Source organism: Scomber japonicus, chromosome 10, assembly GCF_027409825.1.
Source record: "Scomber japonicus isolate fScoJap1 chromosome 10, fScoJap1.pri, whole genome shotgun sequence".
NCBI classification, from domain to species: Eukaryota; Metazoa; Chordata; class Actinopteri; order Scombriformes; family Scombridae; genus Scomber; species Scomber japonicus.
Genome location: NC_070587.1, coordinates 192,460 through 204,959, shown reverse-complemented (window position 1 = coordinate 204,959; position 12,500 = coordinate 192,460). Strand labels below are relative to the sequence as shown.

Genomic DNA, 12,500 nt, shown 5'->3' with positions numbered 1-12,500 from the left:
GTGGATTATGTCCCACATTTCTTCCATTGTGGTCACGCTCTGATGGCGTTGCTTAATGATCAGTGTGAAGAGGAGTGGTCTCTTCCAGGGTAGGCCTGTGTACATGTAGGGCAAAGTGAACCGACTCTATCCTTTAACATTTACATCTGCAGAGTTAGTGAAAAAAAAACCTTTTTACAAATGATTCATTAATATTTAGAATTGCAAATTACTTACTCGCCCTTGGTGATGGCTTATTAGAAAGTCTTTATTAATGACTTTGTTAACATTTGTTCTGCAGATATGAAAGTTTACTTATGACTCCCTAACATTTATAACTGCTGACTCATGACCTTTAATTTACAACTTATTAGCATTTCCTGGGTGATACGTCAAACCTCAGACACACAGAATGAGGGAATATGTTTCTTGTCATTTGGGTGAACCAGCCCTTTTTAAATCAGTCCCTATAGTGATGAGTGTGATTCTGAGTTTTTGGGATGTTACTCTCTGAATCTTTACTTTCAGCCATCACCGTGTGTATTTTGTGAGCCTGTGTTGGTTTTCATTCGCTCCAGTCTTTTAGCAAACATGTATTTTAATCAACTTATGTTTGCTATCTGATCCGGGCACAGTGAATCCCCCTGTGCAGCATGAAATGTGATTAAGGTAATTGGCAAAGCTTTGACTGGTGTAAACCTTAATGTGTATTCCTCTCCGTTTAGTATGTATATTCAAACACCCACAGACAGACAGACACAATAAAATATACCACACTTTATACTCAGGACATGTAATGTAGAGATCATCTAAATGAAAGGTAGATATTTTTAAACCGCATTAATTTCACTCTATCATGCGTATCATGGTGTGCTTGTTTGATGTCAGACTCAGATTTGGGACATAGTGAAATATTTATGCATGACGGATTTCAAAATAAGATACAGGAAATAGAAGTTCAACATTTTAGAGACATTCAGTGTTTAACACCTGGTGGTTCTTTATGGTTTGGTCCATTTTGGATGGTGTCATGTAGTGAATATAAATCAGATTTGGCAGTAATATAAACTTTGGGCATTAACATGGCTGAAAGTCATGGTGGTAAATAACACACGAGTCCTCATGACAGCAATGTCATCTTGATTGCAGCCTCCGCCGCAAGTCTCTCATCTTTTCTCTCTGAATGCTCAGTTACAAGATCTCGGGCAAAGATTATTTTCCCTCTATCCCCAGCGAGGTGACAGTGATTGTGCTTTTGAAGATACTAAGTCATTCAACCCTCTGGCGTTGCCCTGGACCTGAGACCATGTGTTAGGATAAGTCCTCCAGGCGAGACGGAAAACACAAGAGCAATATTCAGCCAGCTCTGTATCTACAAACCAAAGAATGAGAAGAAGAAAAAACCTCCCCCTTGATATTTCTATAAGGCAAATTGACTCCTGTTGTAATGGGTGGTCAAGAAAATTGCAGCAGTATTGATTAGGTAATGTTCAACACGGACATATCGATAGGGTGTCTGAAAACCTAAGAACTTGGCTTTGGCTGGCTTTAATAAAAAATGATCTGCCTGGAGCAAGTTCACAGAAAGCAATGAGTCACTCACGGGAAATTTCTTCAAACCCCTCCATGTTTTAGAGAGAAATAGCAAGAGGGCAACCAAAGAATTTTCTATTTTTAGCCAAGTATCGCTCTCTCCTTCTTTCTTGAAATGACAAACAATCCTTCTTTCACGGTGCTTCTTTGGCTACAGCATGAAAACAAGCCAGACTGTGTTTCTGCAGGTTTGGGCTGAGATAATGTTTTGCTTCTGACTTGTGAGAACTGTACGAATCCCGGCATGGATAGATTATGCATAACAAATCAAACTCATGACTGTCAAAGACATGCAGCGAGGAAGAGGAGGGGAACAGGAGGACATGATTGTTTGCTCCTGCACCATAGAGGAAAGGAAACTGGTGGAGGAGGAGGAGGAGGAGGAGGAGGAGGGGAGCCAGTTCCAGTGATGAAGAGGGCGGGGGGGGGGGGGGAGCTTATAGCAACCAGAAAAAGAGAAGAAAGAGTGAAACTGACAATGAAAGAGAGAGAGGCTGAGAAAGATTGGTACCTATTATTCTTCTAAGAAGGGAATAGTCATAGAGGGGTTGGTTCCCATGGCAATAGCTCCCTCGATAAGTGTGTACGAGTGTGTGTTCGTGTTTGTGTGTGCGTGGACGGACTTCAGCCGGGCCTTGAGACCGTACAGAAGAAGACAGGGTTGGCCGAGGCCGTAGTGAACTGCAGAGCCACCCAGAGCCTTGAAACAGCAGAGACTCTCAGACATACACTATTGTTTACTCTCCCGTTCTCTCCGTCTCACTCAACACCCCTCATTCTCCTTTTTATTTTTTTCTGCTGCAGGCTTGCCATTATGAATCGTCCTTGGGCATTCAGAGCAAATATAACAAATTCAGTGAGTTGAAAAAGCAATTCCACCCTTGGCACTTAGGCCTCGTTGTTGGGAGTGTGCAAAGGTTTAGATGTGGAGATGGCTCCAAAAAAAACTCATTTTTAAGCTTTTCTGAGGCACCTTGATGCAGAGATGGGTTGAGGATTAGCTCCTACTGAGGCCACTCATATTACAACACATGCACTCACAACACTTAACCTTTCTGTGTGCTGACCTTTTCACTGAGAACTGTTCACCTATCATTTTGGCCATTGTGGTAAAGCATTAACTCGTCCTGTTGTCCTGTAATTGCCTGAAAATCACATGGATGGTTCTATATTACATTATTTTCTAGTATAATAAAGTATAATAATCACTGCTTGCATTGAATTGGGTGATAATGTGTACTTACAGTAAAGCTTAATAAACAGTGAAACCACACCGGGTCTGTTTCAGTAACAGGTGACATTACTGTATGTGCTGCCATTCAAATATGTGAAATGGTTTAAATACTGTATCCTGACTAAAGTGTGACATGTACCAGTTTGTTATAATCCATCAACATATTTTCCTCTGATCTTAAATTTAGTTTTAATTTCTGCTTTTTTTAAAAACTCAAATGAAGTATGAGTTCATTTGAATGAGGCCTATGGACCATAACTTCCATAAATAAGTGTAAATGGCTAAGAAGGTCTAACAGTAATTTAGAGTTGACACTTTATTAAAAGACAGAAGTTGCACGATCGACAGGAAGACAACAGGAAGGTTCTCTGAGGGTTAGGGTTAACTATAGACTACCGAATAATACACTATAATAAAACTGTAGTGCTAAAAACATAGTGATGTATTGTTTCCTTTATAATCAACAGAATTTATTTTTTTAATCTGCAAACTACAGGCGACACACACACACACACACACACACTCACACTCACACACACACACACACACACACACACACACACACACACTTGTTCTCGCCCTTCTGTCCAAGTTGTTTCTATTGTTATCACATAGTTCAACCCGCTAGGATCCAGAACACTTACAAGGGACTTTCACCCAGAAAGTGACCCAGTTTCACCGTGAAAATAAATATCAGAGTGTCAACAGAAACTTTTTGTAGCGTCACTTGTCCTCTCTCTACATGCACGCTCCGTTCTGAATACTGTAGCGTCACTTGTCCTCTCTCTACATGCACGCTCCATTCTGAATACTGTACATACTTTCCATTCGTTGCTAGCCATGGTTAGCTAAATACGTTTGACCCAAATGCAGTTATGAGTGACGGACATAAACAGCCAACTGCACTGCAGACGATCCTTCAGGCTACAGCCAGACACAGGCTTTTAGTGCTCCTTTAGAGTATTCCTTTAGATCCATTTGGATAAAAGGACACTTTAAATCCTGTAATCACTAAAGGTTACAGCATTAACATCCTTCCCTCAGTGTCCATTGTTTTCACGGTCCTTCTTTTTTCCATCCTCTCTCTTCCACTTAGACGAGGATTCAAGGTGGTAAGGGACGGAAGGAAAGAAGAAAAGAATAGGGGGGTTTCCAAATGAGGTTTTGTAACATTTTTCAGGCGTTTAAGTTTGATGCTGTCGTCCTGCAGAAGCAAAGAGAGAAGCTGAAGCTCGGAGGGTTAGACACGAGGCTATCTGATGCATCGGCTCTGTGTCTTCTGACCTTTCTGCAGAAGAGGTTGTTTGTAAGAAACAAAACCCTCATATGAGCATTTTCTGCTTTGCCACCTCTTTGGAGTCTGGTTCAATTTAAGCAACTAATGGGTTTTTTCCATTACCGGGATTTATTGACCCGTGACTGAACTTGTTGCTGTTGTCCGAGCTACTTCTGTTTCCAATGTCATCCGTCCCGTTGAGACGGAGACGTTGAGACGTTGAGACGGAGACGTTGAGACGGAGACGTTGAGATGAGATCCCCGAGCTAACGTTGAGACGGAGACGTTGAGACGGAGACGTTGAGACGGAGACGTTGAGATGAGATCCCCGAGCTAACGTTGAGACGGAGACGTTGAGACGGAGACGTTGAGATGAGATCCCCGAGCTAACGTTGAGACGGAGACGTTGAGACGGAGACGTTGAGATGAGATCCCCGAGCTAACGTTGAGACGGAGACGTTGAGACGGAGACGTTGAGATGAGATCCCCGAGCTAACGTTGAGACGGAGACGTTGAGACGGAGACGTTGAGATGAGATCCCCGAGCTAACGTTGAGACGGAGACGTTGAGACGGAGACGTTGAGATGAGATCCCCGAGCTAACGTTGAGACGGAGACGTTGAGACGGAGACGTTGAGATGAGATCCCCGAGCTAACGTTGAGACGGAGACGTTGAGACGGAGACGTTGAGATGAGATCCCCGAGCTAACGTTGAGACGGAGACGCTGAGACGGAGACGCTGAGACGGAGACGTTGAGACGGAGACGTTCGAGCTAACGTTGAAGATTGTTTTTCACAGAGCTGTAAACAGGGTTAGGGTTAGACTACCTCACATCTAAACTTATAAGTTACACGGTGGTTGAACTTTCAGATCTTTTTATCATTGAGAACAAGGGAGAGTTTAGACAAATGATGATGCGGTGTCACCATGGTAACGATGCCAATACTTCCCAAGTTTAAAGTACAATGGAAACCAAACCAGAGCCAACCAGCTTTGCCCAGGTTTCAGTTTAGGGGCAATGACGTTTCTTTGTGTCCGTGTGCTTTATTCAAATTTAAAAGGGTTAATTTGAACTCTTTTGTGGACCCTGCATGAAAGTTCTGCTTTTAATCCATTTTGAGAGAATATTTTAGGGGATTATGGCAAAAATGTCTAAGTGGTGTAACCATAAAAGTGCTAAATTGTCCATAAAACACCATATCCACTAGTTTGGCATGATCTTAGATTATAACTTTTTTACATAAAATACTGGTAATGGAATACAATTGTTCTACGTAGATAAAATATTTAACATTTATCATCTTTTGTGGTTACACCATTGACATTCAGTCTTACTTTTGGTAAAAAATGGTGCAAATTTCACTTCAAATGACATAAAACCAACTAAAATGTACATTTTAACAAACCTGATGCTGCTTTTAAGACGATTTCTAAGATATTTTTGAATTGCTCATCTTGCCAACCTTTATTAGTCACTGACCCGTTAGTTAAGGGGATCTTGGTGTAACAGGTTTTTAAGTTAGATAGAAAACCACCTTTAAATGACTTGATTGATTGACTTGGTGAAGGTTAGTAAAAGATTGTCTGCATGTATGAAAGGAACCAACATGAAGAGTTTCTGGTAAATGGGACATGAGCCATACTCTCTTGTATTTAAGGGTGTTTTCAGACCTATAGTTGGTTTGATCTGATACTACCACCTGAGTGCTGCTGCAATATTCAGATCTGCCAAGTGGTCTGAAGTCTGATCAAGTGGGGAAATGAACTAGAGCCCCATTCATCTGGACTGCACTACACAGCTTGAGAGCACCTTAAGTTGCAGGCTTTATAGACCCAAACAATCAACCTCATTTTGTAGTGGTGTGTCCTCTCAAGAAGTTGCCTGTCAGGAAATCATAAACATGAGTCATTTGAAGCATTTGAACAAACAACCCCTGCTGTTATGTTTCCGGTGAGGTCAGCCTCATCGTCTAACCAACCTGCTTTGGAGAGCCCTTGACAGTACTCCTCACAATAAACTATAGATGATGCTGGACCAGCAAGCCCCCCTCTCCCCTCCTCTCCCCTCCCCCCTCCCACCACCTCCCACCACCAAATGCAGCCTAGTGCCTCACTTTACTTGTCAGATTAAAAAGATCAAAAGTCGGAGAGAAAGGCAAAAAAGGCGAGGGAGATAAAGTGTGAGAGAGAGTCAGAGAGGAGGAGAGCGGGCTTAAAAGGGAGACTACATGCAGAAGAACACAAGAACACAGTGTCCTAATTAATGTATTCCTCCATTAATCCACTCTGAAGATTTCCATGCTGCCGGGTTTGATCTCAGCAACGTTGCTATCAAAGCCTTGTAACGTAGTCTTGTAATATGGGGAAGATTTCAGTCAGACAGCATTAAGGAAAATCATTCAGTGCAGTCGCTCCTCGCTGCTGATGCTGTGGATCCCAGGTGGAGTTTCATACATTCATATTCAACAGCGATGCAGAATATGTGACTGAAAAAGGAAGTTTCCATTCCTCATTAGGACAAGAGATCAATTTGAGCTTTAGCATATTATTCTATGGAAAGTGGATCAAGTGATTAAATAATGTGAGTTACAGTGGCTGTTCTTTATAGATAAACCTTCAGATATCTGCAGGTTTTTCTTCTTTGGCCTCTTTTAGCTTAATGTTTTTATTGTAAGGGTTAGGGTTACCCACCGAACAATGAGTCCTGATAAACCTGCTGCTGCCTCCTGAACACCAAACACCTGACAGAGCAACTATCCATAGCAGTTAAACACCAAGATCATTTTCTCTGACCTAAAAAGGAGAATAAATATTAGCCTAACCTTTCTGAGGTAAGAGGGACAGGTTTAAATGATTACGTATGATGCTTTCACATCCTCACATCCTCACATCCTCTAGGTGTGTAAGTGTCAGTGACTAATAAAGGTTGGAAAGATGAGTAATTCAAAAACATCTTTAAATATCATCTAAAAGCAGCTTCAGGTTTGTTAGGTGTTGTTTGTTGATTTCATGTCATTTGAAATGAAATGTGCATCATTTTTATTTAACCAAAAGTAAGACTGGATGGTGTCCAATGGTGTAACCACAAAATAATGACAAATATTAAATATTTTATCCACCTACAGTTTATTAAGTGGACTAAATGATTCCTAATTTACATGATTCAACAGATTAAATGTAATATTTAGAACAATTGTACTCCATTAGCTTTATTTAATATAAAAGTTATAATGTAAGATCATGCCAAAGTAGTTGATATGGGTTTTTAAAGCAAGTTTAATTATTTGGTTATTTATGGTTACACCACTTAGACTTTTTTGCCATAATCCTCTAATATATTCTCTCTAAATGGATTAAAAGCAGAAATTTCGTCCACAAAAATAATGTATGCAAATTATTCAGATGTTTATATTTAAATTTGAATCCTTTAAAATGGACTAAACCAAATGGACATGAAAAAACACCATCTCATGATTATTGTAACTTTATAAGGTGATAATATGTCAAGACTTTCTAATTACAGCTTGCAGTGGAGTTCTTCTGCTCCAAAGTGCCCCCTAAAAAATCAATAATTTCAGCTTTAATAGTGTGTCAAACCTCTGGAGGACAGACAGGAAGTGACCCCGGTGGTCCGCGTCAGCACGGAGAACAAAGCCAACCTTGGACTGACGAGCTCGTGATGAGTGACAGAATGAAAACATGGCTGTGAAAGATGAGCTCCTCCCTGATGGTGCTTTGACATGCAGTACAGTACAGAGTGGGATGTTTTTTGGTTGCAAGGGCCAAAAGCTAAGCTACAACAAAAGCATCTGAACTTCAATCTCTGGCTTATGAGGAAAAGGGAACTTATTGAATAAAACCTGTTATTGAATAAAACCTCAAACAGCCATTAGCAGGAGACAAAAGATAGAACCAAATGGCAATAGGATCGTTGCTAATTCAGCGTAAGGGAAATCAATGGCACTCTTCCTATTTTTCCATTGCTGCACACCGTCTGTCTTCCTTGTCAAGCATCCCTAACTCCCCGTCTGTCAATCTCCTAAACCCCCCCCCCCCCTCCCCCTCCCCAAAAAGAAAACCTGAGTGTGGAGGCGGACTACAGCTGCCCAGAGCTCCTGCCTCAGAGGAGAAACAGTGACTCAAAAACTCATAAACTCACATTTCCTCCTCAGCTCTAAAAATATTCCTGTTTGCCTTCGCCTCACATCGCCTCCTCTCTGGTCTCAAGGAGCTATGCAAATACAACCCCCCACCCCCCCCCCCCCCATTTCCTATTGTTCTGACTACCTCTTCTCCGTCTCTTGTAGAGTACATGACAAAGCCTCACCTTCCCTCTTGTTGTTCATACTCTCTCCAGGGTAGCGGGGGGGGGGGGGGGGGGGTTGGGGGTGGGGGTAGAAATGATGAAAAGCTATTTACAAGTAACTGTAGGCAACAGTGGAAAATCCAAGACGTGGAGAAAGTCTAATTTCTAATTCTATTTTTTTTTTACGCTGTTTTCTTTGAGACATTTTTTGATGCTGAGCGATGAACTGCAGCTCAGAGCAGCACAAGTCCTGAGTGACAATTTAAGTGGGAACTGAAGTTCTTTTAGAGGGACTTTGACTATGCCAGCTTCTGCAGACTGTCTGGTCTTGAAAAAAAAAAAAAAGGAAGCGAGACATCAGTCGTGCGAGGGACTTGTAGAGAGAGGGAGACGCACAAACTCTTCAAACATCTACAAAACCATTTAGAAAAGCTTCTGAAGTTATAAACACACAAACCACGACGCTCGCTAGCACGCACAGCTCCATGTGTCCCGGTATTAATCATCAAGTGCATCAGCCCGCGGTCCATTTCTGGGGAGCTGTTATGAGGCTTGTAGAGATATGATTGTAATGTATGCTGAGATTCATAAAGCCCAACAAAGACATCCATGTAAGTGCCAGTGCAAACACTGCTTTCATGACAACCGTAATGAATCTCCAGCTTCATCTCTCACTCCTTCTTTCTCTCCCTACTCCCTCGTTGTGTGTTGATCACCCTTTTTCTATTCAACGGACTCTAATTGCACGCTCTTTTTCTCTCTAGACTCTACTTGCCATGCATTACCCACTGCCTGCCCCCCCCCCCCCCCTCCACCCCCCCTCCAACCCCCTCTTTTCTTTTTTTCCGACGAACAATCTCCAACCCGGCCACCCCCATTTCCTCTTTCTCTCTTGATTGATTCTCACCTTTTCCATTCTTGCCGTTCACCTCATTAACGTAGTCCCCGTCTGCTCATTTCCTATTTTGCCTCCCACTCCTTCCTACATCCCAGCCCCCCCCCCCCTCCCCTCCCCTCCCCACTTCCCACCTCCCCGTCCCTCTGCACTTCCTGTCCTGTCTCTCTCTGAAGCGGCGGCCAGCCCTGATTCGTAGTCTCCAGCCAAGGCCCCGTGACATTCTGTAATTAGAGGGAAGGATAATAGAGAGGGTTCCTCATCAGCCAAGGTGGAAGGGGAGGGAAAGACCACCTCCACCCATTCATCCACCCATTCATCCACCCATCCATCCATCCATCCACCCATCCATCCATCCATCCATCCATCCATGCTTGACTTTAATCAGTGGCATACAATAGGATGTCACCTGCTCCCAGACGCTGCCACTGGAGAGAGGCAATGATGCTGTCACAAAGCATTTAGGGTGAGGTGGCATCCATAGCGGCAGCTCTTCAAGCCCCCCCCCCCCCCCCCCCCCACCCCCCCCCACTCTGCCACGGTTGTCTGTGTTAATTCGGTCTCCCTGGGAACGAGGGAGAGGGAACCCGTGAAGAATCAAGCTCATTTATGTTTATTTACTTATTTACAGACGCTTATCCTGCATGTTCTTCTTTATTGGCTTCCTTTCTGAAGTCCCTGAGGAATCATGGATGTCTGAGTATGTGAATGTTTGCTTTCAACATGTTCTCCCTCCCAACTCCCCAACAACATATGGAAGATTGGTTAGGACTCTCTTCAAAGTCTGTTCACCTTATATTAACGCTCCCATGGTGCCGTGTGACACTGACCTGCTGCCCCTGAAGTGTCTTCCTCACTGTCACTATGTTAATGGATTCTTTTAATTATATCCTTAAAATGTTCTTTACACAAAAACATCAAAGTGTCCTTGATAACTAAACAATAAGGCCATCAGTTTTAATTATTTCACTTAGCTTAATATTGCAATAGCAGCTTCATTACCCATCAGCATCATCAGCGGTTACTATGGAGACGGAGATGAAGATAGTCCTTTTCACGTTACATCACAAAACTTTTATTCAGCTTATTATTTCTGCTGTTTTCTTGTAATTGCTGAACAGACCCTGAAACGCGGAAGTGCTATCTCTTAAGAAAGATGATTTCGTAATAATGATCTTCAGCCATAGATTCTTGGAAATATTAACTAACAAAAAAAATGTTATTTCTGAGAATGTGTTTGTTGAGAAATGTTATTCAACAGAAAAGTAGGAGGAACATAGCAGCAGGTCATCCGGTCCTCATCACTGATGCTCACAACATCATATACTGTAACACCGCAGGTTTAATATTAAAGGGAATGGGCCTGTGTGTTGAGAAATGATTCAAAAAGGGCACCATGTGTTAAAAAGTGATGCCAAGGGGTCCATCTGTCCATTTCTTGGTGAGTTGGGAGTGATATATGTTTGTGTGTGTCACAGAAAGCTTAATCTGGACCTCAGTCAGTCATAGCCAGAGGAGTAAAGTACTTAGGAACTACTTTCAGGTACCGTACTTTAGTTTAGTATTTCCATTTTATGTCTGTCTTCTACTCCTCTACACTTTAGATTAGTTATTTCTCTACATTTAATTTGATGATTAAGACTTTAGAAATGTTGCTGTACTTTATGTTCCAGTCCAGGCATGTGTTGACTTTAGATATATGATTTATTAACTTTGAACCATGAAGGAAAACTATGCTGTATTACATTTTGGGTTCTGTTTGTGTAACTCTGGCCTTAGTTTATTATTTATATAACCCTGTACTCACCAAAGTATTAAGATTTCTGAACTTGGTGACATCGCTAAAGATAGAGTCAGACCATCCTAATTGTTTGTGAAAGTCACTTGATGAGTATTATAATTGTCAGGTGGGAAGATGTGTTGAAATGTATACAGTATGCTTTAGTATGATGATGTAGTGTTAATGTAATGCAGGTTTGTTGAGTGTGAAGAATCACACGTCTCAACAAGTTTCAAGAGTCTGCTAATTGATTTTCATTTCACGTAGACATGATGGCTGACTGGGATGGTAAAAAAAAAATACATTCAAATGCATAACTAACAAAACCACCCTGTTCTGGTCCTTGAAGTATGTTCACATTAACGATGGATAAAACCTTGAGGGAATTCATTTTACATTTACAATCCATTTATTTTTATAGGGTTACTACTTTCATTTAAAGCTTCTGTGTATTTCTTTCACCGTGTTTCTTCCAGTCGTTCACACCACATGTTCACGCTGACCCATGTGGTCTTAGTCACTCAGTCATTTACTCGCCGGCCACACACACACAGATACACAATGAAACATGGCCTCAGCATGTCATGTCTGGTCGACAGGGTCCGTGCACGAGCTGAGGAGCCATGGGTTGCGGGCTGCGTAAGATGAAGCCGATGGCGGAGGAGAGTAGTCCAGGGAAGATTTACTCCACCCTGAAGAGACCGCAGGTGGAGACCAAGATGGGCGTGGCCTACACCTACCGCTACCTGGACTTCCTGATTGGCAAAGATGGTAAGATTTATTGACACAACCTTTAATCTTTTGGTTTTTATTCCAGAGAAACACAGAGGCTGCAGCCCACTAAGCTAACCAGTGAGAGCCAAGCATCTCAGCAGAGCAACTGTTGCTATTGATCAGATTCCCTACGGCCCCCTTCTGCACATATGTTATGGTCATTTTGTGCTGCAGGGTCATAAAAACCTGAATTATTGCCTCTACCACATGCACAGTTGAAATGATATGAATTGCTCAAGGCTGTTGGCATTTTTCTGCATCATACCTCTGCATGATAAGTGCCTCACAAGTTTTGCATGGGGCCGATCAAATCTGTGCTGCGTGTAGTATTTTACTGATTAGTTCTACCTCCAGTGTGATGAATCGGTCCACACCCCCTCCGAAAATGTCATTATACCAAAATACACGGCAGAAAGACATTAAGTATTCAAACGCAGAAGAAATCTATCACTCATGTGTGTGGAATAAAAGCACACTAGCACACTAGCTGCAATTTTCATCAGCATTTTCTTGTAATGATGGAGTGTTAATTAGCACTTAGCAGCCGCTATTGTAATTTCTTTTCTGACAATTAGTCAGTCATCCTTTCACGTTGTGCTAATGATATAGAATTTTCCAGCCCAGTCCACGCCAAACATCCTACTGGCGTCCATCAATTATGTA

At 42.1% G+C, this 12,500-nt stretch overlaps 1 protein-coding gene across 1 annotated transcript in view; it reads left to right on the top strand.

The window, feature by feature from the left end:
* LOC128365980 (raftlin-like) overlaps positions 1-12,500 on the top strand; it is a 121,830-nt gene that overhangs the window by 2,784 nt on the left and 106,546 nt on the right. Inside the window, exon 2 of the mRNA XM_053326616.1 lies at positions 11,663-11,834. Within this exon, the coding sequence (XP_053182591.1) occupies positions 11,687-11,834 (148 nt within the window). The 5' untranslated portion in view covers positions 11,663-11,686. The remainder of the gene's footprint in view (positions 1-11,662; positions 11,835-12,500) is intronic.